The sequence below is a fragment of the Echinops telfairi genome, unplaced genomic scaffold, assembly GCF_000313985.2.
Source record: "Echinops telfairi isolate 266 unplaced genomic scaffold, ASM31398v2 ScPeMD7_7469;HRSCAF=8507_1, whole genome shotgun sequence".
Classification (NCBI taxonomy): domain Eukaryota; kingdom Metazoa; phylum Chordata; class Mammalia; order Afrosoricida; family Tenrecidae; genus Echinops; species Echinops telfairi.
In genome coordinates this window covers 109,523,136-109,550,962 of record NW_022111373.1, presented here as the reverse complement: position 1 = coordinate 109,550,962, position 27,827 = coordinate 109,523,136, and the positions used below count along the sequence as shown (strand labels likewise).

Genomic DNA, 27,827 nt, shown 5'->3' with positions numbered 1-27,827 from the left:
GGGGAGATGAAGAGTAACATCCCATGCAAATCTGAATATATTTATTCACTAAGCTCTCTTTTTTGGTATTTCATTCATGCTAGGGATTCTAAATACTGCACTACTGAATGTGTTTATTCCAATAGCAAAATCAATAGATGAGCAATTAAACACTGAAAGAGAGGTGCATTGTACATGCATAATAAAGGCACCTTATTAGATAAGAGGAGAAATGAAAATGGGACAGTATGAGATGCAGTTTGGCTACCACTGAACCACTTCAGATTTGACCCATAATATTTTTTCATTTTACCTGAAAGTTAATCACAGAAGGATTTTCTTTCACCGATTCTAACCACTCAGCAAAGATCTTCTCCTCTGGCTCAGAGCTCCCTTTTTCCCATGCCAAAGCTGCTGCTTGCTCACTCCTCCCTCCTTGGACCAGGGAAATGGATTTCTCTGCTCCCTTCAAAAAGGAACCTGCAAGGGATTTCAAGAAAATTATCCATTGAGTTTTATTGTAAATTCATACTTTTGATAAAGGCCCGTTTGCATCAGACAGTACAACAGTGTCACTGTATTAAGTAAGGTAAGTGAGAAGCAAGAGAATACACTCTTTTCCCTTTAGGGAATTTAAATAATAGAAACAATACAAATGGAATGCTAAAGAAACAACGAAAACAAATCAGACACACTGCCACCGAGTCAGTACTGATTTATAGGGACCCTCTAGGACAGGAAAGAGCTGCCCCGGTGATTTTCAAAGACTGTAACTGTTCACATGAGTAGAAAGTCCTGTCTTCTGCAGAGCTGCTCGTGGTTTGTAGTTAGCAAACTTACAGGGCGCAGCCCATGTGTAACCACAATGCTGCCAGGGCTCCTTAAGACCCCTAAAGCTACCATCTATTTAGCATCTTGTATATACTAGGTACTATACACATGATCTCTTAGGACATTCTCCCAATTACCCTGAATGGTAGTTATGAAAGTGGACATTGTTGCTAAAAGTAATTTGGCCTTAGTCATTCAGATAAGGCTGGCATGCAAGGACAAGCCAAGCCTTGATTACTCTGACCAATACTCTTTGATGACAAATAGACTTTTGGTTCATATTAGCTATGTCACAGAAGTAGCATAAACCTCCAAGATTCAAAATATCCAGATAAATGGCTGCAATGCTGGAGACTCTCAATTACAGAAAGAAATGGATTAAGTGCCTTTGAACTTTGAAAAGGGGGGAAACTAACAAAAAGGAAACAAAGGAACAACAACATCTTGAGTTGGCACAGCGTTTCTGTAGAGGAAATGTCATTTAAGGTCAAACATATCCCTTATACAAAGCAACGCTGAAGACTAAAGGTAACTTTAACCAATACGGTTTGTTACTGTTGTTAGCTGTCCTCCAATTGGTTCCAACTCAGTGGGATCCCGTGCACAGCAGAGCGCGACACTTCTGGATTTTGAACCATCCTCATGACTGGTGTTTCTCTTGAGCCCGTTGGTGCAGCTATTGTGTTAATCACCTCATTGAGGGGCTTCATTTTTATACCGACCCCCTGCTTCACCACGCATGCTGACCTTCTGCAGAGCTGGTCTACCTGATAATGTGAGGCGACGTTTTTTCCCTCTGTACTTCTAAGGAGCATTTTGTCTCTACTCCTTCCAAGACTGATTTGGTCATTCTTCTGGGAGTTCATGTGTGAACGTGAATATGGATAGAAACGGAATAATAGTAAAATGTAGTGATTTTTAAAAAGATGAAATGAATACAGGTTATGGCTATTAATTTCATACCTATTCAAGAGCTCCGGGAAGGGCTAGTGATGCACCCATTGCCCTGGAGTTCTAAAATAAGATAGTCTAGAATGGTGAAAATAATATTTTTTTTCTATGGGAAAAGCAGTACAATGATTCCAAAGTGAGATGCATTAGGAAATGCGGAGGAACATGTTCCACTGTGGTGGCTTGGGTGTTGCTTAAAATGATACTATTGAATTTTAAAAGTGAACAGAGTCATCCATGGTGGACAGGTCGGGTTTCCATATAACTCAGACTGGGGAGAAGGAACTCACAATGTACTTCTGAAAGATTTGGTCAGTGAAAACCTTAGGAGAAGCAGCAAAACCTTTTCTGATGTAGCGCTGGGAGATGAGTCTGTCAGCATGGGAAACAATCAAATACCCCTGGGAAGGAGGTGCCTTCTCAAAGCGAGATGACCTGAATGATACAGGTGGGGTGACTCTTTCAGGATTTTCATTTACTTATGTCTTATTATTCAAAATTGGAATACACAGCTGTAAACATCCACTAAAAATTGCAACACAGAGAACACAAAGTATGAATGTAGGAAAATTAGAGGTTGTCAAAAAGGAAATGGAACACTTAGAGAACAATATCTCCAGAATTATTGAGCTGAAAAGCACAGGTATTAGTCACTGCGAATGAGAAAATCGTGTAGCCTACCATGTTGGGAACGACAAGTTGAAAGTTGTATTAATTATCAAAAAAACCCTTTAAAATTATATCCTCAGGCAATTTATAGTATTATCATGAAAGAACCCAAATCCATACCTTAACCCAAAAGTTGAATAATTAAGAAAAGAGCAATAAAATAAGGCTACAGTTACAAGGAAAGAAAAAAATGCATAATATAGGTGAGAGGAGTGGTAAATGAACCAGAAATATAAAAACAATAAAAAGAATTAATACAACTATAAGCGGGTTCTTTGAAAAAATTATTAAAACTGGCAAACCACCAGCAATTATAACAAAGAAATAGAAGATTCAAATAACAAGAATAAGAATTGAAACAAGTGACATTACAACAGAACTCATGGAAATAATAACAGAACAGTGTAAAAAACCGCACTCCAATAAATGTACAGATTTCTAAAAAAGCTGTAGCCCCCTAAAGGAACACAAGCTGAAATAGATAACCTTAATAGACCCATAGCAAAAGAAGAAACTGATTAAGTCATTAAAAACTCCTAGCCCAAAGAAGTCTGAAACCAAACAGCTTCACTGGAAGATTCTACTAAACATTCAGAGGATAGCTGCCATAAATTTTACTCAAAATATTCCATGGCATAGAAATCCATTTTGCAAAGTAATACAAGATACCTTGTGAATGTAGACATGAAAATCCTCAACAAAATTCTAGCCAATAGAATCCAACAAAATATCTCAAAAGAACAGATATCAACCAACCAGCATTTATGTCAGGCGTGGAAGGATGGTTTAACATTAGACAAAACAGTTAACATAGTGTACCACATAAAACAAAAGGACCACCTGATAGTATCAATTGACCCCCAAAAGGCATTTGAAAAAAAATTCAATACGCATTGCTGATAAAACACACACACACACACACTTAAAAATATGAATAGAAGTGAATTTCCTCAACATAACAAAAAACAGCAGCAGCATCAGCAGCCAACATAACTCTCAAGGGACAGACATTGAAAACATTTCCTAGGCAAATGGGAATTAGATAAAGATGCTTTTGATTACCATTCCTGTTTGGTGTTGGGTTGGAAGTCTTACCCAGAACTATCAGGCATTCAAAGTAAAAAAGAAGAAGTAAAACTCTCTGAATTTAAGTATAAAATGATTTTTAATATCAGAAGTCCCAAAGACTTAATAAATAAATTGCTAGAACTAATTTAAAGTTTCAGCAAAGTGGCAGGATACAAGATCAATATGCAAAACAGCCAGAGATGACCTTTCTATTAACAAATAGGACTCTGAAAATGAAACCAGGAAAACAATATCATTTACAAAGCCAATCAAAAGATGGAATATTTAGGAATAAATATAACCAGAGAAACAAAAGACCTGCACAAAAAAGCTACAATGACTACTACAAGAAACCAAAAGAAATAAATGAAAAAATATACAATGCTTATGGATAGGAAGATTTAATATTGTAGAAATGTGACTACCACCCAACTCACCGAACAACAGACACAATGCAATTCTGATCCAGATTCTAATTATCTGGAATGAGATGGAAAAATTAATCACTTACTCTATATGGGAAGAAACCATAACTCTATGTGCAAATCATTACTAAAGTTGAAAAAAAAGGTGGGATGCTTCTCCCTTCCCAATAATAAAAAAACCTATACTCTTCTAGCCATTGTATTTGTAACTACCACCCAAAGTCTCTTGTCTGATGGGTTTGAGTAAGAGCAGGTGAGGAAAGATATGAATAGAATTATATAATTTTGTTTTGAGTGATAAGTAACAGGATTCTGATCATAAAAACCTGTAAATCTAATGAAGGTCAGTTTTGCCATCCTGCAAATGGGTATAAAAGGAGTCATCTCAGAAGCAGAAAAAGGGGATCCCATTATCATCAATAGAGAAGAGCCAGGATTTGAACCTGTCTTTTAGACACAGATTGCCACTTCACATTGACCCTTTTTGATTCTGGGACAGAAAGTTGTGACAACAGAGAAGTACCACACTCAGAGTGGCAACACCAGAACCAGAGCACTAGAAATTGTGGTGGATTTCCTAGCCTATGAACTAAGTAAAGCCAAGTGACTTTGGGCAGAAATCTCACTTGCAAAATAGGGTACCTCCAGACATTTCATTAGAGGAATAGGTTTGTTGACCCAGGAAGCTAGAAACAAGGACATAGAGGTTAAGGCTTATGGCAGACTAGAGCACCCTTTGGGAATTTATCAGCATTGGTAAAGCAACTTGTAACTTTTCCTGAGAAAATGAATAAAGTTAACCACAAGGGGGGAAAGTCTCCTATGATCAAAATGAATGGAAAGAAAAAAGGGAGATCTATTCTTAAGATAAGGACTACTGGTGGACTAGCTAGGTTGCTCGCTGCTAGGTCAGCAATCGTTTCTATCTTTATGCTTTCATGAACCTGGGTATGCATGTCCCTATTGGCTCTTACTTCTCTAGAGCGTATTCCAATAAAGGAATGACTGTGTCAAATGGTCTTTCCATCTCCACCCTTTAAAAGAACACTCCCATCATTTTCCACAGTGGCTGTGCCATCTTACAGCTCCACCATCACATAGTCTGTCTTCTGCAGGGTGCGTGTTTCACTTATATGTTATAGTGTACTTTAAAAAAGGAAATGGAAGCAGTGTCCGCCCTCTAACTTCACATGAGGGAAAAAGGAGAATAAGTGCCATTGGCATCAGCTACCAGAGGTCCATTCACATAAGGCTGAAGTAAGGCATACCTCCACCTTCTCCTGTAGCACCCTCTGCTTCTCAGCTGGGTTTGGTAATGCGTTACAATGGCTACAAATAATTTACAGAACACACTCCTCTTGATTATGGAGTTTATTAGGGAAGTTAACAGGTTACATGTTAGGATCATAAATGCTCAGGATACAGTTACTCTGCTCAGGAAAGCCTGTTCTTAGCTATGCACAGAGGCAGGCCTCTTGCTGGTCTTTGGTCTTTCAATCACATGGCCTCTCCTTAACAAAAAAGTCATGAAACATTTATTTATCATGCTGAGACATATGAGAGCATATGGCTTTTTTAGGTGATGGCATTAGCTTTAGCAAAGCAGTGAGAGGCAAGACAGTATCCTGAAGGCCATATGAAGCCATGTTGTAGCTGGAGCATTTTATGAATAGGTGTGTCTTGGAGAACATTCCTCTCACAGGAAGTTGTAAAATAGATTGCAGAAAGGCCAGAGTAGAGGCATTACGATCAATTAGGAAGCTTGTGTGGATAATAAAAATGGAATAATGAGGACTTGAATGGTAGGGGTGCCTAGAGAAAGTAGATGATGATTGCTTAGAAAGATATTCAGGATGACACTTCATGGATTATACAGGATTAATTATTGGAAGAGGAGGTGAGAAAGAGGGAATAATCAAAGACAACACCCAGGTCTCTGACTTAGTTGATCGTGTTGACGGCAATGTCATGGGTCAGGATGGGATTACTGTAGGAGAGGAAAAGGAAAGAGAAATGCCCTCATTAGCAGCTGGCCACTATTTCAGGCTCCTTATATTGATTATTTCACTCTCTTCACAAGAATCCTATTAACATACTGCACAGTAATGATAGCTATATGAGGTAGGCAGATAATATGTGAAGCATTGCTGCGTGTGGGAATTTGGGTGATATGCCCACTGTATAGTAGGTGTCTGGAGATCAGAAGAAATTAGTATATAAAAACCCATAGAAGGTGGGTAAATCTTTGGAAGGAAGTAAAGTCATTCCTTAAAACCTGATGTAGTAGTTACATAATCTGTTGTCAATTTTAGCTTCTCAATCAGGTCACAGCTTTATGACCTCATTTGGAGGTGCTAGGGAGATAAATAGCTCACTAGACACATACTCACTCCCTGTGAGACATGCTTGCTGATAACACACATGGTGTTAGAGCCCTGGAGCTAAAAGAGCCATGTGGCAACCCCGTCCAGTGCTGAGATGCCTCTACCGCCACTGGATCCACAAGACTTTCCAACCACTGCCCTGTGATCTTCCTGCATTTGGCACTATTGCATGGCTGTGTGAGTCTAAAGAAGAATGTATAGATTGGTATAGGACATATGGACTAATATTGAACTCATGGACTTGCTCTGAACTGGCCTGTGATGTTTTCTCAATATTGAAGAAATATCTTCTACTGTAGTACTCATAAGGACCCCTGTGGCTCTGTGGGTTAGGCTGCTAACTGAAAGGTGAGTGGTTCAAACCCACCAACTGATCCTGGGGAGAAAGATAAGGCTTTCTGCTTGCACCGAGAGCTAATAGTCTCAGAAATCTGTGCAGTGTTGTGATGAGGTGGAACTGACTCCATGGCAGTCTGTGGGTAATATTTATATTTCCATAGCTTTGGTCTCTTTTTAAATACTTCACATGGAGTCTTGTTATTCTATATTTTTAATGGTTGTATATATATAATTTTGCAAGTACTTTAACAGGAAGGCCTGGTTCACACTCATCTTTACTTCATGATTGAGTTGTAGAGTTCTGATCATAAATCTAAAAATCTAAAAGAAAATCTTAACTAATTTTAAATTTAAGTAGTGTTAGTGATATTTTATTTGTGCTCCCTTTCCTGCCACACACAGAGGGCTCTATAATGAAATAAATGGAAAGTAAAAACAATAGCACAGCCAAGTACACTATGATACATAAGTTATGTTCAACTGCAGGGCATGCGGGACGAGCTGCTAAGTGAAAGTTCTGTTACCTTCGTGCTTCTCTGACAGCTTGTTTATTGTACACCGATGTTCCACTTTCTTTTTCTTAAAAAAAAGATAGCGTTTTGTTGTTTCAATCCTGACACAAGTTTTGGATTCTTCTTCTGTTAAACCTAGAAAACAGAGCAGAAACAGAAAATATTGAAAATATTCCATTGAGAATTCCGGGGAGAGGAACTGAAGATGCTAGTCATTGTTGGAGCTAATTTTCCCCCCTATGGATACTAAAAGCCATCACCTCCATTGTGCCATCATCTTTGAACTCCTAGTCCATCTACTATGAAGAACACTGCCTGCACAAGAGTATTGGCTGTTGAACAGTATTCTGTTGACCACATTAGAAACTCTAGATTCCTGTATTTTCTCTTAACCCTTCATTTTACCCTTTATTCTACTTATATCTCATGGCCATTAATTTCAACCAATTCCTTGCAAATAACTCCAAGCCCTCTCTTTTGTCTTTTTTTCCCTTCTACCATAAGAAATAAAGATCTTGCCTGAATCTTCTTTATGGCTGTTCAGAAATTGCTGAAAATGTTTGGAGAAATTGCATCGTCATGCAGATTGGTACCCCTTCAAATTCTAGCTCCCTAGTAAGATCTTCATGAGCCATGGTAGTGCTGTGGTATGAACATTAACTGAAGGTTGGTAACTCAAACCCAGCAACTGCTCTATGGGAGAATAATGAGGCTGCTGTTCCTATAAAGACATACAGTTTCAGAAGCTCTAAGAAATATTTGATTCTTTACAAGTAAGAATCAACTCAGTGGCAGTGGGTTTGTTTCTTTTCTTTAAATTTTAAGAGAATACTCACAACTGCTGTACTGTCTGCATAACATGGCATGATGTGATATGCATGTGACACAACCTTGCTCGTCAAAGCAAGGAGGACATGAAACACTACTGAACATAAAAATTACATACTTCAATATAAATTACAATCCAATTTAAAGAAAATAAAATACAATAGGTCTAATATATAGTGTGATGAATGGAGAAAATATTGAAGTGGTCAAGGATTTTTATTTTATTTGGATAAATAAAATTGATTCTCATGAAAGCAGCAATTGATTCTCATAAAAGCATGTCAAGAATCCAAATGACATATTGCATTGGTTCAATGTGCACAAACCCTCTTTAAAATGTTGAAGAGCAAAGATGCTGGTCTCTCCCCACAGCTGTCACCAACTTGATTCCTGTGTATTCCACCTGGAGAAATTCATGTGTCTTTTGCTTTGCAGAAAAAAATGGTATTTGTAATGAAGAAGTCATTAGTCTTGTAAAATTCTATCATGCAATCGTGGGCTTCATTGCTGTCATCAAAGCCATATTTTCCAACTCCTTATGGATGAAGATCAAGGATTGCAGCCTTCAGTGTGGACTGCAAAGCAATATAAAGAAGACCAAAATCCTCACAAGTGGACCAGTAAGTAACATCATGAAAACTGGAGAAAAGTATGAAATTGTGAAGGATTTTCTCTTGTTTGGATCCATAATCAATTCTCGTGGAAGCAGCAGTAAGAGAACGAAAGGGTGATTTTGCTGCACAACACCTCTGCAGAGTACTGACAAGAAAGGATATTACTTTGGGGGCTAAAGTGCTCCTGATCCAAGTCATGATAGTTTCAGTTGCCTCAGATGCATCTGAAAGTTGGACGTTGACTAAGGAAGACGGAAGGCCAACGGGTGCATTGAATGTGGTGCTGGGGAAGACTAAGTACCGAGTCAATCTGTCTTGGAATAAGTGCAGCCAGAGTCCTTCTTAGAGAAAAGGACGGACGACGAAACTTCCTCTTACAAACTTTGGACACATTGTCAGGAGCAACCACTCCCCCGAGGAGGACATCATGCTTGGAAAAGTAGAGGGGCAGCAAAAAGGAGGCAGGTCCTCCCGGATACGGCTTTACACGGTGGCGGCAACAATGGGCTCAAGCATAGGAGCAATTGTGAAGATGGCCCAGGTTAGGGCAGTGTTCTTTTGTGCATAATTGGATGGCACCTGACAACCAAAACAATTGTTACTTCCTCTTTTTCCAGTTGCATTCCAATCACTAATAATTATCAATGCATCTTAATGACTGTGAGAGTTAAGTTTTGTGCCAACATGGCACCTATAGGAAGATATGGGTGGATTTTAATCAGCTTGATGACCTCCTTTGGAGGTCTGATCAAGATAAATGGCTCCCTGGGGGTGGGCCACTCTCTCCCTCCGCCTTCACCTTCCTATGCTTCCTCCCCCTGTGTCTTCACTTTCATGCCAGCGAGCCATTCTGAGACCTGCCATTGGATTCACAAGGCTTTGCACCCTCTGGCCTGTAATATTCCTGAATTCTGCATCATTGCATGTGACTGTGTCAATCTTAAGAGGGACTTACAGACTAGTATCAGGCTTATGGACTTCAGTTGGACTTGGCTTGTATGTTTTATTGATTCATAATTACTTTTTGATATAAAACTCTTTCTTGCACATATATGAGTGTCACTGAATTTACTTCTTAAGTCAACCCAATCTAACACAATGGCATATTTAAAATTTTTTAGATCGATGAAATTGGTAACATCTTCAATTTCTGCATCACTCGCATTAGTGGTTGGTGCATGAATTTGAATAATAATGGTATTGATTAGATTTCCTTAAAAATGGATATATATAATCCTATTACAGTACATCTTAAAACGTCCTTTTTGATAATGAATGCAATACCGTTCATCTTGATTGTTTCCTTCAGGGAATAGTAAACCACATGATTTTTTTGATTCAAAATAGCCCATCTCAGTCCATTGCAGCTCACTAATACCTGGAATGTCTATTTTTATGTGTTCAATTTCATTTTTGATGACTTCCAATTTTCCTAGATTCATATTTCATACATCCAAGTTGCAATTATTAATTGATGCCTGTAGTTGTTTCTTCTCATTTAAATCATGCTCCATCAGCAAATGAAGATCCCAAACTCTACTTTCAAAGGCATTAATCCCTCTGAGCAGTTATTAAAGTTCAAGTCAAGGGCCGTTGGTGGGGTGGTGGGTAATGCATTGCCTGCTAACTGAAAGGTCAGCAGTTTGCAAACACCAGCCACTCCGTGGGAAAAAGATGAAGCTTTCGAGTCCCATGAATATTCAGTCTCTGAAACCCACAGAGGCAGTTCTATTTCTCTTATAGAGTCATTTTTGAGTAAAAATGGACTCATTGGCAGTGTTTTGAGAAAGTTCAAGTTAAATCCATTAGCCAAAATGAGCCCCTTAGACAGATAAAATTCAGGATGCAATCTTGCTAAAGTTTTGGTCAAGCAGTTGTCTTTTGACCATAACTGTGACCATAGCCTGTGTTATGCTAACTCTTGCTCTACTGGAACCATAAACCTTTAACCTTTCCAGAGGCAATCCTATGAAATCTTTGAGTTACTTTTCTTTCACATACCACACCAAATATAAGATGAACCTACAGCACTGCAAAACGCTGGATGTCTTAATGAACCTGCCAAAAAATTATGCGTTTGGCCAAAAAATAAAATTGTCCTACCTCACTACTTACATTTTCTCTTTGAGACTTACTATTAAATATTCCCCTCTGCAGGAAAAAGATCATTTAAAAGTTTATAAAGATATCAGTTCAAAGTTCCCTCAGAAATGTAGACTACATTATAAACTTCCACAGAAAGGTGCACCAACTTTTGAGTTAATAATAAGACCCTCTTAAAGAATTCCAGCAAAACAGAATTAACAACTTGGAAAATGATAAAATGTTATGAATACCCAATTCATAGGTTATGGGTTGGCCAAAATGAAAAAAAAAAAAGGCCTTACTTAAATCATTGAAATTTCTCATAATTCAAAAATTACATGAGTCTTTAAATTCAAGATCTTTATTTACAAGATAAATAAAAAATGCTGAAGATCTTCGAGAACCTCTAGAGGAGTGAGGACTTCGAATCTATGTAATGAGTGCTTTCTCTGTGTACCCAATGTAATCATAGCCAAGAAATGGAAGGAAAGATTTAGGAAATTACACTCAAATCCTCTGCAGAGGGCCTCTAGCCTTGTCTTTGGTCTGATGAGAACTAATGGGGGAAACTACCCTGATTTTTTGGTGAACAATTATAACCTTCATGATCTAACTCAGGAACTTTTGAAAAGCAGCTCTAAGTGGAAACTGACCAACACAAGGAAAGAGAAAATAGAAGTGAGACGGACACTATCAGACTCCAATACTAGATTCAGGTTTTGGCCTAATGGAAAATTAGTTTCTCCCACACAATGGCATGATCCTTTGAAATGAGTTTAACATGAAAGCTTGAATCTTCGAGGAGATTAGATGATTGAAATGTAAAGAAACATTAGTGGGCAAAAATGTTTTATAGCAGAACTTCACTTTGCTCTGACTATCACCTAGGCAAGTTCCTTAAACCATCTCCTGGAAAATATTTGTTACCTTTGGACCTCTGCTCGGGTTGTAAATTGGTTTTATACAACTATCACCTTAAAATGACTCTATGTTCTTGTTATGATTTGTCCCTTTTCACATTGTGTGAAAATTTCCTTTGTCACCAAGCCACTGCCACTGGTGTAGCAAAGAAATTGCATAAAAATATTAGACTAGCTTAAAATAGCCTCAAAACCATTTGAAATGACTAATGAATTCACTTTGCCAATCAGATTAAGGAGCTGTCCAGTATATTTTTCCAAATATCAGTGGTTTTACTGTCCCAATAATCCTCAATCATCGGGTTTAGTGGAGATCACCACTGGAGTCATAAAAATTAAATCAGCCAAATTATGTGAATCTTTAAATTGATGATGGGCTAAAGTTCTTCCCTTGGCCTTTTAAAACTTAAGATCTCCTCCACTGGGATCCTCACAGCCTCATTCACTGCTACCGAGTCTACTCTGACTCACAGTGGCCCTGTAGGTCAGCGTAGCACTGCCCTCATGAGTTACTGTACATCTTGCTGCTGTTGCGAGGGGCCACCAAGGCTGCTCTGATCCACAGTGACCCGGGCACCAGAGAGTGCCACACTGCAAGATCCTGCGCCATTCACACAATGGTTCTATGCCGAGCCCGTTGTTGCCACCACTGTGTCAGTCCATCTTGCAGAGGGCCTTCCTCTTTTTTGCCACCACTCCATTTTACTAAACGTAATGTCCTTTTCCAGGGACTGATCTCCAGACAACATGTCCAAAGGTTGTAAGATGAAGTCCTCTAAGGAGCAATTTAGCTATATTTCTTCCAAGACAGTTCTGTTTATCATTTTAACAGTCCGTGGTACTTCCAATATTCTTCAGCAGCACCACACTTCATGTGCATGTATGCATCTACTGTCCTACTTATTCGATGTCTGACTTTCACATGCATAGGATGCAAAGGAGAATACCCTGGCTCGAGTCAGGTACACCTGAGCCCTCAAAGAAACATACTTTCTCTTCAATACTCTAAAGATGTCTCTGTAGCAGATTTACCTAATGATTTCCTGACTGCTGCTTTCATGACCATTAACCCAAGTAAGACAAAATCCTTGACAACCTCAACCTTTTTTCCATTTAGCATGATGTTTTTAACCTGTTGGTCCAGTTGTGAGGATTTTGGTCTTCCTTATATTGAGTTGTATTTCTTACAGAAGGCTACAATCCTTGATTTTCATCAGCAAGTGCTGCCATTCCCCCTCAGGCTCAACAAGCAAGCTTGTGTCAACTGCATACCACAGCTTGATAATAAGCCTTCCTCCAATCCACATCTTCTTCATATAATCAAGCTTCTCTGATGATTGTCTCAGCATATGGATGAAAGTACGGGGGGAGGATAAACCTTGACACACACTTTTCCTGATTTTAAGCCAAGCTGTATTCCCTCGTTCTGTTCACACAACTCCCTCTTTGATCCATGTACAAGTTCCAAGTGAGCCTAATGAAATGTTCTGGAATTCCCATTCTTCTCAAAGTTATCCACAAGATAGTCCACACAGTTGAATGTCTTGTTATAATCAACAAAACACTATGAAGCATCTTTCTGGAATTCTCTGCTTTTAGCCAAGGTCTGTCTGACATCAGCAAAGATATCCCTCATTCCACATCCTCTTCTGACTCCTGCCTGAACTCCTGGCAGTTCCCTATCAATGTGCTGCTGTAGAGAGAACAGTTGAAGAGAAAGCCAATATTTTTATTCCCATTTAAGTAATTTCTTTCTTTACATTATCCTCCATCAGGAACATTATTGGATTTTGTTATTTTTTTCTTTCCTTTAAAATGTGTATTTTAATTTATCTGTTAATTTAAGAATAATATCTATCATCTCTTATATCTTTTCATTATTAGTTTTTTCTTTATATTTTGAATCAGAATCAACTTGATGACAACTTTTGTATGTTTTTGATGAAGTACATGTCTGTCAAGTCCTCATTTAATTTTTAATGTAATATCCTGGACTTTTAGTCAAATTACTAAAAAAAGAAAAAGAAAAGAAAGAAAAGGAAAATCAAGCTGCTATTTCATTTGTTAAAAAATTATTATTCTATGTAAATATTATTTCCTACAAGAACAATATAATTACCTTTTAGAATTTAGTTCCAGGGAAATATTGGTCTCCATTTGGTATTGGCAGGCACACCTCATTCTAGATAAACTAGTGATATGTAACTTATGATCCCAGATGCCACACTACGCAGAAACAAATCTGATGCCAAGTCACAGAGGCTAATCATATTTATTTTCCCTCCTTTTTTGGTCCTAAATTTCTAGTTTCATTTCATTTCCATAAGGGTGTTTGTGGTTAGCTTAACTTGATATCATTTTGGAAATAAGTCATTATCATTAGATTCTGTGCTGTTGGCAAAGCTCATTGCCAATGGACATATTTTCTGAATTTAAACTATCCAAAATCCCCTTGCTCTGTTCCAACAACTGCAAGTTCCCCAAGAGTACAATTAATTTTCCTGGAACTCTTATTTTTCATCATGTTATCCATAGTACAGTCTTTGAGTAGTCAATAACAATCTTTCTAGTACTGTCAGCCTTCAGCTAAGACCCGTCTGTCATTGATATGGTAACTCTCTGTTGATGTACTGTAAACATTGTTGAATTATCTTGTGAAAAATTTTACTTCCATGTGATATTAAAGATATTGTTTGATAATATTTCCATTCTGTTGGCTCACTTTTCATTGGGTAGATATACGGATCTCTTCCAATTAATAACCTGTTAACTGCTTTTCATAGTCATAAGTTAACTGCCTTGTCATAGATTCATAAGGGCCTCCAGTGCTGCATCAGCTTCTTGAAACATTTCAATTAATTTTTTACCCTTCCTGGAGTCTTGTTTTTGATTGGTTGTCTTCAATTCATCTTGGTTTCTTCCTTCAATACTACTGCCTCATAATTATACACTACCTCTTGAAGAAGTCAATTATTGACCAATTATTTTTGGTACAGTGACTCTGTATTTGTTCCATGTTCTACTGATACTCCCTGTATTATGCAATATTTTTCTCATGGAATCATTTAATATTTCAATTCCTGGCTTGATTTTTTTCTTCAAATCTTTCAGTTTGTGATATGGTAAGCATGTTTTCTTTTGGGACTTTCTATTTCCAAGTCTTTACATATTTTATTATAGTATTTTACTTTGTCATATCAAACTGCCTTTATAACTTTTCTGTTCATTATTATTTGCTATAGCTACTTTATGCTCAAAATTAAATTACAGAGTATCTTCCAACATCCATTTTTGTCTTTTCCAACTACTGATATTTTCTCTTTGTTTTCAACTTTCATATTCCATTTACCAATAGTTATCAATGTATCTGGATTGCTTGTTTGAGCAATTTCAAACAGAAGAAGTTAGAATTCTTCAATTTCTTTATCATTGGCTTCAGTGATTCATACACAAATTATGTTCTAGCTGTATTAACTAGTCTTCCATTTAGGTGTAGAGATATCCTATCACAGCCACTATAGTACTTCAAGAAAGATCTTGAAATATTTTAGTTTTTGATGATATTGATGATGCCATTCCGCTTGCATTTGCCATTCTAAGCATAATAAACCACATGATTGTCAGATAAATTGTCAATAAAAGTTGGCCTAAAACAGTTGGTAGTTCCAACTGAGAGAGAAAGATGAAGCTGTCTGCTCCTGGGAATGTTTACAGTGTTGGGAAATCTATATATAGAATCACTATAAGTTGGTATCACCTTGATGACCATGGGTTTGGTTCAAGTTTTTAATAAGGTCAATGGAGTCCCTGAGTGGGGCAAATGGTTAATTTCTTAGCTGTTAACTTAAATTTTGGAGATTCAAGTACACCAGAGGTACCATGGAAGAAAGGCATGGTGTCTACTTTGTAAAAAGAAGCTAGTTAGAACCCCGTGGAGTACAGTTCTACTGCAACACAGGCGTTTGCCATGAGTTGGAGTCAACTCGATAGCAAGTAGGTTTGTAAAAATAGAGCCAGGTAATAAAAATAATTGAAATGATAGCTGAAGGCCGGCAGAAAAGTATATTATATATTATCATACAGGTTATAAAACTGAGGCTTCAAAAAGCATACCTGAATTCTTTAGTTCCTCCTTACTAAACTGATAGAGGAGGTCATATACACCACCCAGTGAGCCAGAGGTGAGATAGTGTGTTCCAAAGTCATTAAATATCCGGCTGTACAAAGCAAAATTGTATTCCAGTGGCAGGTGGTTAAGTGCTTTCAAAAAGACATCAGAAAGCTGTAGATCTTTACTCTTCATTGTAAAGTTTAAGACTTTTATTGCTTTATGGATCCTAATGAAGCTAGAATCCTACATGGAAGAGAAGAAGAGTTTTAAAAAAAGAGGATTAAAGTAATAAATACTTAAAACATTTAAATATCATCAATTGATCATTAACTTCATTCCTACAACAGTGCTGCAACAATTTTGTCTCTTTTGCATCTTGTGACATACAATTGTAACTCTATTTTCCATTGTCCCTCTTCCCTGAGATATGCAAAGCATCGGACAGATTAGCAGGTTAGGTTGTCTTCATCCTGTAAACTGTGTGACTGACAGAAACAAAGGTTTTCTATCAAAAAAGAGAATTATTAGGAAAATAAATCTTTCTCTCTTGCAAATCATGACTGCGTCCTGCTATGTTTTTTATTTAAAACCTGATAAAGATAATTGAGAACGGTTCTGGGAACGTTGAAATGCAAGTTATGTAACTGAGGCACATATCACAGTCTGGGAAAATGCATTTGATTTTTCAGATCTCAATTTTCACATAAGAAAAGGGCTACCCACCAGATAAAATTCCATGCCTCTTTCCAACAATAAAATTGCTATGATTTAAAATTTGTAAGAGTAAAATTAAGCAAAAATATATTCTTGTCTGCCTATATGCAGAAATACTTTAAAACATCTTTTCACAATTTCTTATTATGTCAAGATAATTGAAAATTCTGTTGTCAGTGTCATCAAATTGATTTGACCCTTTGTATGGGGAATAGAATTACTGTAAAATGTTTGCAGTAGTCTGTACAAAATCTCATAATTTTTTTATTACCCTTTTCCTTAACCACTGAGTGTTTTGAGTGTATCCATATGCGCAAAATTTAAGAAAAAAATTACATACTTTCTTCTGTATCTCCATTTCAGCAAACTACAGTGTTTGAATAATAGTAATGGAGTGAGGAACATATTTTAGCAAAAGTGCTTTAATGCAAATGTAAATTATTGAACAACCATTTCCCTGTATGCTCTAATTATGGCACAAACTGACTGCTAGCACAAGAGGAAGAACACATCATCCCAAGGATCAAAGGCATCCTCAGCCATCTCATTCCTGCCTTCTTTCCCTCTCCACTTCTTTCTTGTCTTTAGCACATCGAATATTCAAGAGAATGTTTGTACCTTTGAAAAGTTTATATTTGAGTGATTTCCTATTGCTTCTATTTTTAAGTTTAATGCTCGAATTTTCCCATAGAACCATAACTTTTAAACAGTGAAGGACCTTGTGCTTTCAGTGAAAAGTACACTTACTCCTTGAGAATGTGAAATTCACATTATGAGGTGTTCAAAAGTTGATTAGTAGAAAAAGTCATGGAAAAAAACAAACAACACTTTAATAACACATCCATTTCAGGAAAAAGCATATAATCAAGAGCTGATGGTTTTGAAGGAAAGATGTTCTAGGTCCACTGAAGGCACTAGTGAAAATCAGACTCCAGGAATTGATGAAATGCCAATTCAAATGTTTCAATAAACAATAAACATTGGAAGTGCTCACTTGCTATGGCAAGAAATATGGAAGAAATCTACCTCGTAAACCAACTGGAAGAGATCCATGTTTTGGTCCTCCCAAAGGAAGGTGATCCACCAAAATGTAGAAATTATTAAACAGTCCCGTCAATAGCCCACATAAGTAAATTTTTGTAAAGGATCATTAAGAAATGGTTGTAGAAGAACATGGACAGAAATATGAAAAAATTCAGGCCATTTTCAGAAGAGGATGTACAAGGAGGGTCACCATTGCTGATGCCAGGTGGACTTTGGCTAAAAGCAGAGAATCTAATAGAGAAAAGAAATAAGAGGCAGAAGCCATTTATAGAGGTATAGCTATAGGCATGTATAGATGTAAATGTATTAATTTATAATGAAAGGGATAGAGGCCAAAGCACATATATTTATATGTTAAGTATTAAGATAGCAGATGGACTTTGGGCCTCTATTCAAGGCCTCTCAACACAAGAACACTCTGTTCTAATATCCTGGAACTCTTTGATGCTCACCTTCCTGACACGATCGCTGAAGACAAAGTGGGGCATAAGCAAATGTGATGAGAGAGCAATGGTTTCCAGCTATCAAAAGATATAGCATGGGGGCTTAAAGGCTTGAAGATAAACAAGCGACCATCTAGCAGGGAAGCAACAAAGCCCACATGGAAGAAGCACAGCAGCCTGTGTGATCATGGGTGTTAATGGGACAAGGTATCAGGTATCAAAAGATCCCAAACAAACAATTAGATTGATGCAAATGAGGGGTATTGGTGTGGAGACCCAAAGCCCATCTGTAGATAATTGAATATCCCCCACAGAAGGGTTATAAGGAAGGGACGAGTCAACTAAGGGGCACTATAGCACTGACAAAATACACATCATTCCTCTAGTTCCTGAATGCTTCCTCTCTCCCCCTGCACCCACTACCATGACCCAGTTCTACTTTACAAATCTGGCTAGACTGGAGAATACACCTGGGTACAAATAGGAGCTCTCTACATATGGAATTTATGACAGATAAACCCCTCAGGAACAGTAGTGGGAGTAGTGATATCATGATGGTAGGGGGATGGTTGGGGAGGGGGAAGGGGAGAAAGGTGGAACCCCTCATAAGGTTGGATATATAGCCCTTCCTTGAAGGGGATGATTAATAGAAATATGGGTGAAGGGAGATAATGGACAGTGTAAGATATGAAATAATAATAACAATATATAATTGTTGAAGGATTCACGAGGGTGGGAGGGGGGAGGGAGTGGCAAAAAAGAAGAGCTGATACTAAGGGCTCAAGTAGAAAGAAAATGTTTTGGAAATGATGATGGCAACATATGTACAAATGTGCTTGATACAATTGATGTCTGGAGTATTATAAAAGCTGTAAGAGTCCCCAATAAAATGATTTTAAAAAGAAAGAATATGAAACCAAAGAATCCCAGAAATATATTTACCTGTGTTTCACTGACTTTGTAAAAGCATTTGGCAGTGTGGATGATAGCAAATTATTATTAACATTGGGAAGAATGGGAATTCCATTTAATTATGGCCATGGGGAAATCTGTATGTAGGTCAGCACACAGGCAGTTACTCAAGCAGCTAGGACCCATTTCATGGGTTACAACCAGGCTAGATGTACGTCAGAGTTGAATCCTTTTAATGTACGTATTTAATCCGTACACCAGAATCTGGACTCTTCAAAGAAAAACATGGAATCAGGATTGGAGGAAGACTCATTCACAGCCTGTCATTTTCAGTTAATATAAATGCAGTTGCTGAAATCAAGAAAAAATGGAAGCACTTCCTGATGGATATTAAAGACTATATCTTTCGATCTGAGTTATACCCCAACATAAAGAAAACAAAAATCCTTATAACTGAACCAATAGGCATTATCATGATATAAAATGATGTGGTGGTGAAAGATTTCATTTACTTGGTACCACAATCAATGTCCACAGACACAGCAGTCAAAGCAGACAAGAATCAAACAGTATCTCGCACTGGAAAATCTGCACCGGAACTTTATAATGTTTGAAAAAGCGAAGATGTCACTTTAAGGGCTCAGGTATGCCTGACTAAATAGATGGTTTCCTTTAATGCTCTGTGGTTACACATTGGTCTACCTGCAAGGCCGTACATTCAAAAGCACTGGGCACTCTGCAGGAGAAGGATTCGGCTTTCTAGTCTCATAGGATTACAATCTTGGAAACCCATAAGGGTGGTTCTGTCCTGTCTGATAGTGTGGCTGTGAGTCAGAATCAACTTGATGGTAGTGCAGGTTTTTTGGTTTGTTTGTTTGTTTGTTTGTTTGAGTTTGTATGTATGCTGGACAATGCCTACAGAAGAATCAAGATAAAACAATTCATTTGAAATATAGTGTTGGTGAAGAATACTGAATATATAATGTATTGGTAAAAGAAAGAACACATTTCTCTTGGAAGGAGAACAGTAAAAATACTCCTTAGAAGACAGCATGGCAAGATGTTTTCTTACATTCTTTGGACTTGTTATCTGGAAGGGCCAGTCTGGGGCAGGATTTCACGTTTGTAAGGTCAACAAAGCAAGATGAAGTCTCCTGGATTCAAACACAGTAGTGACTGGGTGATGGCACAGGTCTGGGAAATGTTTCGTTCTGTTGGACATAGTGCTGGTCTGAGTCAGAACCACCCTGTCCTTATCTAACCACACAGACTATTTTTGGTAATGAGTTTTTCTCATATTGTGCATTTGTTCTACCATACATTGCATGTTTTAGTAATATTGAAAGAGTAGATATTGAAATGCTGCATCCTCTCAGTTGACTTTTATTGTGTCATTGATTTCACTACCATATACCTTTTACCATTTTCACTAATTTATCAAATTCAATGTGCAGTCCATCATGAGACTTATAATAGTCTGTAGTTGTTCTTTGGCATATTTATGTTTTTATAAGAAAAATACATATGTCAGAATTGTTTATATTAGGAATATATTTTTCTAGATGTAAATATATATTTACTCTTACATCATTATTGCTGCCTTGAATGTATAACAGCATTTACCACTGTTGTCTTTAACTCTTTCAGCAATTCTTAAATATTTGTAGCTTTTATAAAACAGCAATGTCTTTTTAATTGAGTTACCTAATCATAAGTAAAGAATAAATAAAATAAATCATAAATAAAGTTACCTATTCACAAATAAAGAATCCTTGAGTTACATAATCATAAATAAAGTAACTGTTGAATAAAATGTCATCAACAATTCATACCACTATGGAAAAGTTAGCAGTGAAGACAGAATTATTTGATTTTCTTATCATTTCAGCCTATGGAGTCATCTGCTATTACCAATTTATTGAAAGGCATAGCTCAGTCAGACATTTTCCTAGCAGTATGTAAAAGTTAAAGCATTGGAAACACTATACTTTCTAAGTTTATTGTGGAATAAGAATAAACAAATCATGTTTCTGGTGTAAACACTCTTCTTGTGGTTTAAAAAAGGTGATGTAGGTCAAATCAAACATGATTCTTGGCAACTTTTTCATCATGTATTTCCATCTTGGCCAAAGTTTCTAGTTCTTTTTGGTGAATGATACCTTCAGACATAGGTGCTCATGAATTGAGAAGTGAAGTTAACTAGCATTCTTACTAGTTAACAATACTTTTTCATCACGTATCTCCATGTTGGCCAATGTTTCTAGTTCTCTTTGGTTTTTGTTCACCTGCTGTCATCTTAAGAGTTTTCCCTTTATTTACTGGCTTACTCAAACAACCGAATGACAGCAACATCTATGATTTGTTAATGGAAAAAGAACCTACCGTGTCTCCCCAAAAGTAAGACATTCCCCCAAATAAGACCTACTTATAGTTTTGCCCCTGGCTGAAATATAAGGCACCCCCTGAAAATAAGACCTCCCCAAGCATAAGGCCTCCCTGATAATAAGGCCCCCCTGAAGCTACCATAACTCTGGACTCTGGACCATAGCGGGAGGCGCCGCCATGCAGCTCACTGTTGGCCACAGCGCAGTGGGAGCAGACAGGAAGTGTGAGTAAATTCACCATAGATTATGAGTAAATGTATCATAGATTGTTATACATGGAAATAATGGTAGTAACAAGAAATTCTTGATACTGTAGGATTCACAGTTTGTCTGGTTATGCTAGTTTGTGATGACAACTACCAACATACCATATACAGGTAATAAATTTCCTTTTTTTTACACTGTCTTATTTTCGGGGAAGCAGGGTAGTAAACGTTTCACTCCTGCTGTTCCAAGTGTAATTTCAAACTTGATTGACTGTACATGCATATGCACACACTCATATATACATTCATATCTCCACGCATACACCCACACACTCACACAGCATACATAGGTGCTCATGAATTGAGAAGTGAATAGCTTTTAAAAAAATGCTTTATAATAATAAAAGTCATCTATTAAGGTGAAAAAGCACCCATCTACTGTGTTTTAATTAATCATTTTAGACATAATAAAATGGGAAATGAACTCTATTCAGAGAGAATTCCCATAAATAAAACTATTCCAATTAACTTTATTTTTAAAATACCAACATGAAGGTATCGTTCAAATCATTTGTGAAAATGCTATGAGAGCAATTGTACTTTTGAGATGGGCAAGACCTCTGCTTGCCAACATTATACTGAGAAGTATTGAATAATCTCAGGATGACATTTATAAAACGAATAAGTATTTTGAATTTTTTCAGTACAAACTGGACATTTAGTTTGAAAATCTTTTTCCATAATTGCCTCAATGGTAGCCAGGTGGGTATTTCAAGATATTCATTCAAAGTTTATGAACCAGTGTCAAAGATTACAGACTTTTAGAGTTGAGATTGACCAAAGGTACTGTCTGGTTCAGTGCTTTTGACTGGCAGGTGAGCTGATGTAAATTAATTATGTGAAAACATTATAGGCTAGAGGATAAAAAAATCATTACAATTTTAGGGGTGGAATCTGAGACAAGAAGACATTAAATAATGTTCCAAGTTTATTACAACTTAGTTCTAGCAGTTGACTCGAATTGAGCTTGCCAAAATCTCATTTAGAGATGCCACTGCAGCCAGATGCTCCTTGGAAGCAAGAAGGGCGAGATGTTTGTCTTACAGGCTTTGGACAGGTTGTCAGGGGAGACCAGTGCCTGAAGGAGGATCGGATGCTTGGTGAAGTAGCGGGACAGCAAGCAGGAAAACAGGAAGCCCTTCACGGAGATGGATTGACACATTGGCTATGACAATGGGCTCAAAGAGCGGAACAATTGTGAGGACTGCATAGGAGCAGGCAGTTTCTGTCTGTTGTGCACAGGCTGCTGTCTCAAGCATGCCGAAAGGACCAAGTCCTGATGCTGAATTCACACGTTTAGTCATCAAAGAGATAGCACATTTTATGATCAGCATATATTCCAGCCAAAAATTTAGCATATTCAAAACAAAGCTTAAAACAAAAATATTTGAAAGTTTAAAGTAAAACAAAATGGAGTTTGTCTTGCTCATGTTATATATGTGAGCAAGTGTAGTGAAAAACAAGTACAAGGTTAGGAACACAGAGTCATGTTCATTGTACAATAAGCCAACTCCTGTTGCCCACTGGTAGAACTTATCAAAACTACCAGGTAGGGCCATGGATGTAATGTGTGACTAAGCAAAGTTGTTTACCTCCATGTCTAAAAACCCTTCGGGTGGCAGACGTGTTTCAGAGCTTCTTCGACGCAGAGAGGACACCATGCCACTCAGCTCTCCACCCGTAAGGGAAGGCACCTATGATGTATTGCATGATATGTGACTGTGGAGGCCAAACTTTAAGTTAGAATATAAACTGATTATAAAACGTGTTATCCCTCTGATGAATAAACGTTTGAATTCAGCTTCATGACATGTCTCAGGACGTAGTCCTTTTTGAGTGCTCAAGACAGTCGCTGTGGATTGGAACCGATACAATGGCGCCTAACGACAAGGACAACAGCAACTATGTCTATTATCTTGATACCACTGATTTTGAATTTCATCTGGATTTTGAATTGCCACCTAGATATAGAAAGGCAATAATTTAAGAAAGAGTGTATTTATCAGTTTGCTGGACTAACTTGTACACATACTGTCATTCAAATTTATAATAACGATGAGGTCCTAAAGTCAATGAAAGAATAATGAGAAATTTTACTGAGTTGAACTCTAGGTTAAAAAGACAATGCCATATCATTACATGTGCTTAAATGATTTCCTTTTAGTTGTAATATTTTGACTATGCAATATATAATAAGATTTTGTTACAAAATATATTACAGGATTCAGCCTAGCTTCTAGGCACACTGACTTAACAAATACAATTGTTCAGAATGGGCTATAAATAGCATTCAACATTTCATCACAACACAATTACATTTGATTACTGTCCTGGAGAAGACTATCATACTTTATAGAGGATCATCAAAGAAGAGGAAGGCCCTCCATGAGTGACATTAGCACAGTGGCTGAAACAATGGGTAAAAATATAGCAAAAATGTGAGGATGGTGCAGGGCTCGTTGTGTTTCATTCCATTTCACTCAGGATCACTCTGAGTTGGAACTAATGAAGGGCACGGAGCAACTCAAATTAGCATAAGGGCTGCCACAGTGTTCAACCTGTCAGTGCCTGATGGCTGGAAATGGTGATTTTTAGACTAAAAAATTCTTTTGCCATATAGGCTCCATTTTTAAACCACATATTTATTTCAACTATTTGTGAGTTCTTGTTTAGTTTTAATTACCTTTATGTGGTTTTGATTTTATGAAGAAATCAGAAAAGCTGGAGATTTAGTGAGAGTTAGCTGGTAATTTGGCTTGAAAATAGATGATCTGTCCAACTAATGTCAAGTCAAATATGTGATTGACAAAAATAGAAAGAAAGAAAAGTAATTAAAATCGTAAAAATCAATAAGTGACACAGCCACTGGGTCAAACCATCTTGTAGAGGGTCTTTGTCTTTTTCTCTGCCCTTCCACTTTACCAAGCATGATGTCCTTCTCCAGGGACTGGTCTCTCCTGATGGCATGTCCAAAGTATCTGAGATGAAGTCTCACAATACTTGCCTCTAAAAAGTAACCTGGATGTACTTATTCAGAGACAGATCTGTTTATTCTTTTGGCAGTCCATGGTACTTTCAATATTTCTCTTCAGCACCACAATTCAAATGCATCTATTGTTCTCCAGTCTTCCTTATTCAATATCCAATTTTCACGTACATATAAGGCAATTGAAAATATCATGACTTGAGTCAGGCATACTTTGGTCCTCAAAGTTACATCTTTGCATATCAACACCCTAAAGAGGTTTTGTGCAGTAAATTTACCCAGTGCAATGTTTCATATGTTTTCTTGACTAATGATTCCATGAGAATTGATGGTGAATCCCAGAAAGACAAAATCCTCGATAAATCAACCTTTTCTTCATTGAACATGATGTTACCTATCGGACCATTGTGAAGATTTTGCTCTAATTTACATTGAGTTGTAATCCATACTAAAGGCTGCAGTCCTTGATCTTCATCAGCAAGTGCTTGAAGTTCTCTGCACTTTCAGCAAGCAAATTTGTGTCATCTGCATGTTGCATGTTGTTAATAAACATGCTTCCTCCAATCCTAGCACCACATTTTTCTTCTTATGATCCAGTGTTTCAACACTTTTAAGAGGTCTTATATAGCAGGTTTACTAATGCAATGCATCTCTCTTGACTGCTGTTTCCATGAGAATGATGAAAAATAAATCATGTTCTCTATCATGTTTGAAACATTTGTATACCCTTCTGAAAAACATGTGTTAATGTAAGGAATTATAACTCTATTTACATCTTTCAACATCATCTCCATTTCCACCTCTAATTATGTTTTTTTTAAAGAAGTTATTTCCAATCCTTGACCTTGCATCAAAATGACAGGGTACATTTTAACAAAAACAGATGTGAAGATATTCCAAATCAGGAGACTAAAAGACTGGGGATAAACATTTTTACTTCCTAGTAATTGTGATAATCACCTGAATTAAAAAACCATTTGGTAAATCTGGAAGACAATTTATGACACATAGCCCATTCAAAACTGAAGAAGTAAGATAAGCTACAAAAGGAATCTATTTCATTGTTATTCCAGCTCTAGAATTTACTCACTGTAAGATCATGTAAATCCTTGCCCGGCTATCAAAAGATATAGCATCTGGGGTCTTAAAGGCTTGAAGATAAACAAGCAGCCATCTAGCTCAGAAGCAACAAAGCCCACATGGAAGAAGTACACCAGCCTGTGCGATCATGAGGTGCCGAAGGGATCAGGTACCAGGCATCATCAGAATAAAAAAAATCTTAGTATAGTGAATGAGGGGGGGAGTGCGGAGTGGAGACCCAAAGCCCATTTGTAGGCCACTGGACATCCCCTTACAGAAGGGTCTCTGGGAGGAGAAGAGCCAGTCAGGGTGCGATGTAGCAACAATGAAAAATACAACTTTCCTCTAGTTCCTAAATGCTTCCTCACTCCTCCCCCACTCCACTGACTATCATGATCCCAATTCTACCTTGAAAGTCTGGCTAGACCAGAGAATGTACACTGTACAGATAGGAACTGGAAACACAGGGAATCCAGGGCGGATGATCCCTTCAGGACCTGTGGTGAGAGTGGCGATACTAGGAGGGTAGAGGGAGGGTGGGTTGGAAAGGGGGAACCGATTACAAGGATCTACATGTGACCTCCTCCCCGGGGGACAGACAACAGAAAAGTGGGTGAAGGGAGACGTCGGACAGGGCAAGATATGACAAAATAATAATTTATATATTATCAAGGGTTTATGTGGGGGAGCGAGGAGGGAGGGGAAAAATGAGGAGCTGATGCCACGGGCTTAAGTGGAGAGCAAATGTTTTGAGAATGATGAGGGCAATGAATGTACAAATGTGCTTTACACAATTGATGTATGTATGGATTGTGATAAGAGTTGTATGAGCACCTAATAAAATGATTTTTTAAAAAAATCATGTAAATACATGTAGTCTCAGGGACTTTAGTATATTTTCTGCTCCATGGTATGAGTTGGATACATATTTGTTGATTTAAAAATGTTTGGACTTCAGTTTACTAATCTGTGAAATGGTGTTAAAACTATCTTCTCTTGTTAATTTTTAGAGTTCTTTTGAAGATAAATGTGATTCTTATAAAAAGTATCTATAAATTGGTAAAAAATTCAACTTTATGTAAATGCATAATGGATAAACAAAGAGACAGAGAGTCAGCACTGTGGTAAAGGAAGGAGGAGCTGTAAAATGATGCCCTCCAGGGCCTGGTCCCATTTGCTCAGGGTTGGCGGTTCTGCCTCCTCCTCTAACCTCCTGCCTCTCATGTAGTATGAAGCAAGGATCACTCTCCTCATTCATCTCTTTGGAAAGAATAAATATTTAGGTGTTTTAGGGAGAAACAGGTGCCATTTTGAAGAGACATTAGTAAATATCTAAATTTGTGAAATACAAGTCTCTTCTCGTAATGTTCTCAGAGTTGAAAGCTATATTCAGGAGATTTAAAATCAAGCATCAGAAGGAGATAAATGAACAGATGCAGAAAAATGAAACGATGGTGATATATCTTTATATAGTGAATGGGTATCACAAGTTCTCCACAAGATTAATAGAAATTATAACATTTGCAGAGATCCTAAGTTCTAAGGGTAAAGACAAAATCTCCTAAGTTTCCAAATAGAGAATAAAAGTAGGAAAATCAGCTCTGAATATGATTTTTTGTATAGGACAATGGAAATTAGAAGACAGTGGAACGATATATAGAACTATTGTACAGGATTTCTATATTCATCAAAATATTTTTTATTTTTATCTATTTATTTGCAGGGAGAAATGGCAAACATATTTAGTTATAGATGAGGACTTAAACATGCATGGGAATATTCTATTCTTTTTGTTGTAGTTGTTAATCATTTTATTGGATGGCTCTTAAAAATCTTATAATAACCCATCATCCAATGGTAATAATCACACTTGTACATATGTTGCCATCCACATTTCCAAAACATTTTCTTTCTACTTGATCCCTTGGTATCAGCTCCTCTTTTCTCCCCTCCCTCCCCCACTCTCCTAACCTCATGAATCCTTGACCAATTATATATTATTATTTTTAGTTTGGATCTTATACCATCCGTTGTCTCCCTTCACCACATTTCTGTTATTCGTCCCCTTGGGGGGTGGTATATATATAAACCTTGCTCCCTTCCCCCACCCTCTCCCCTCATGATATCATGATCTCTTATCTGTACCAATGTGCAGAGTCTGGTCTATCCAGATTTGTACGGTAGAACTGGGTCCTGGTAGTAGGGAGAAGGAAGCATTCAGGAACTAGAGGAATGATGTGTGTTTCATCGAAACTCGTTATTCACAGACGATATGATTCTAT

At 37.4% G+C, this 27,827-nt stretch overlaps 1 protein-coding gene across 1 annotated transcript in view; it reads right to left on the bottom strand.

The window, feature by feature from the left end:
* The window catches only part of C6 (complement C6), a 128,765-nt gene that overhangs the window by 40,694 nt on the left and 60,244 nt on the right, over positions 1-27,827 (bottom strand). The window contains exons 8-10 of the mRNA XM_004716938.2: positions 15,719-15,959; positions 7,171-7,293; positions 293-459 (exon numbers count right to left, since the gene is read on the bottom strand). Coding sequence (XP_004716995.1) covers positions 293-459; positions 7,171-7,293; positions 15,719-15,959 — 531 coding nt within the window. The remainder of the gene's footprint in view (positions 1-292; positions 460-7,170; positions 7,294-15,718; positions 15,960-27,827) is intronic.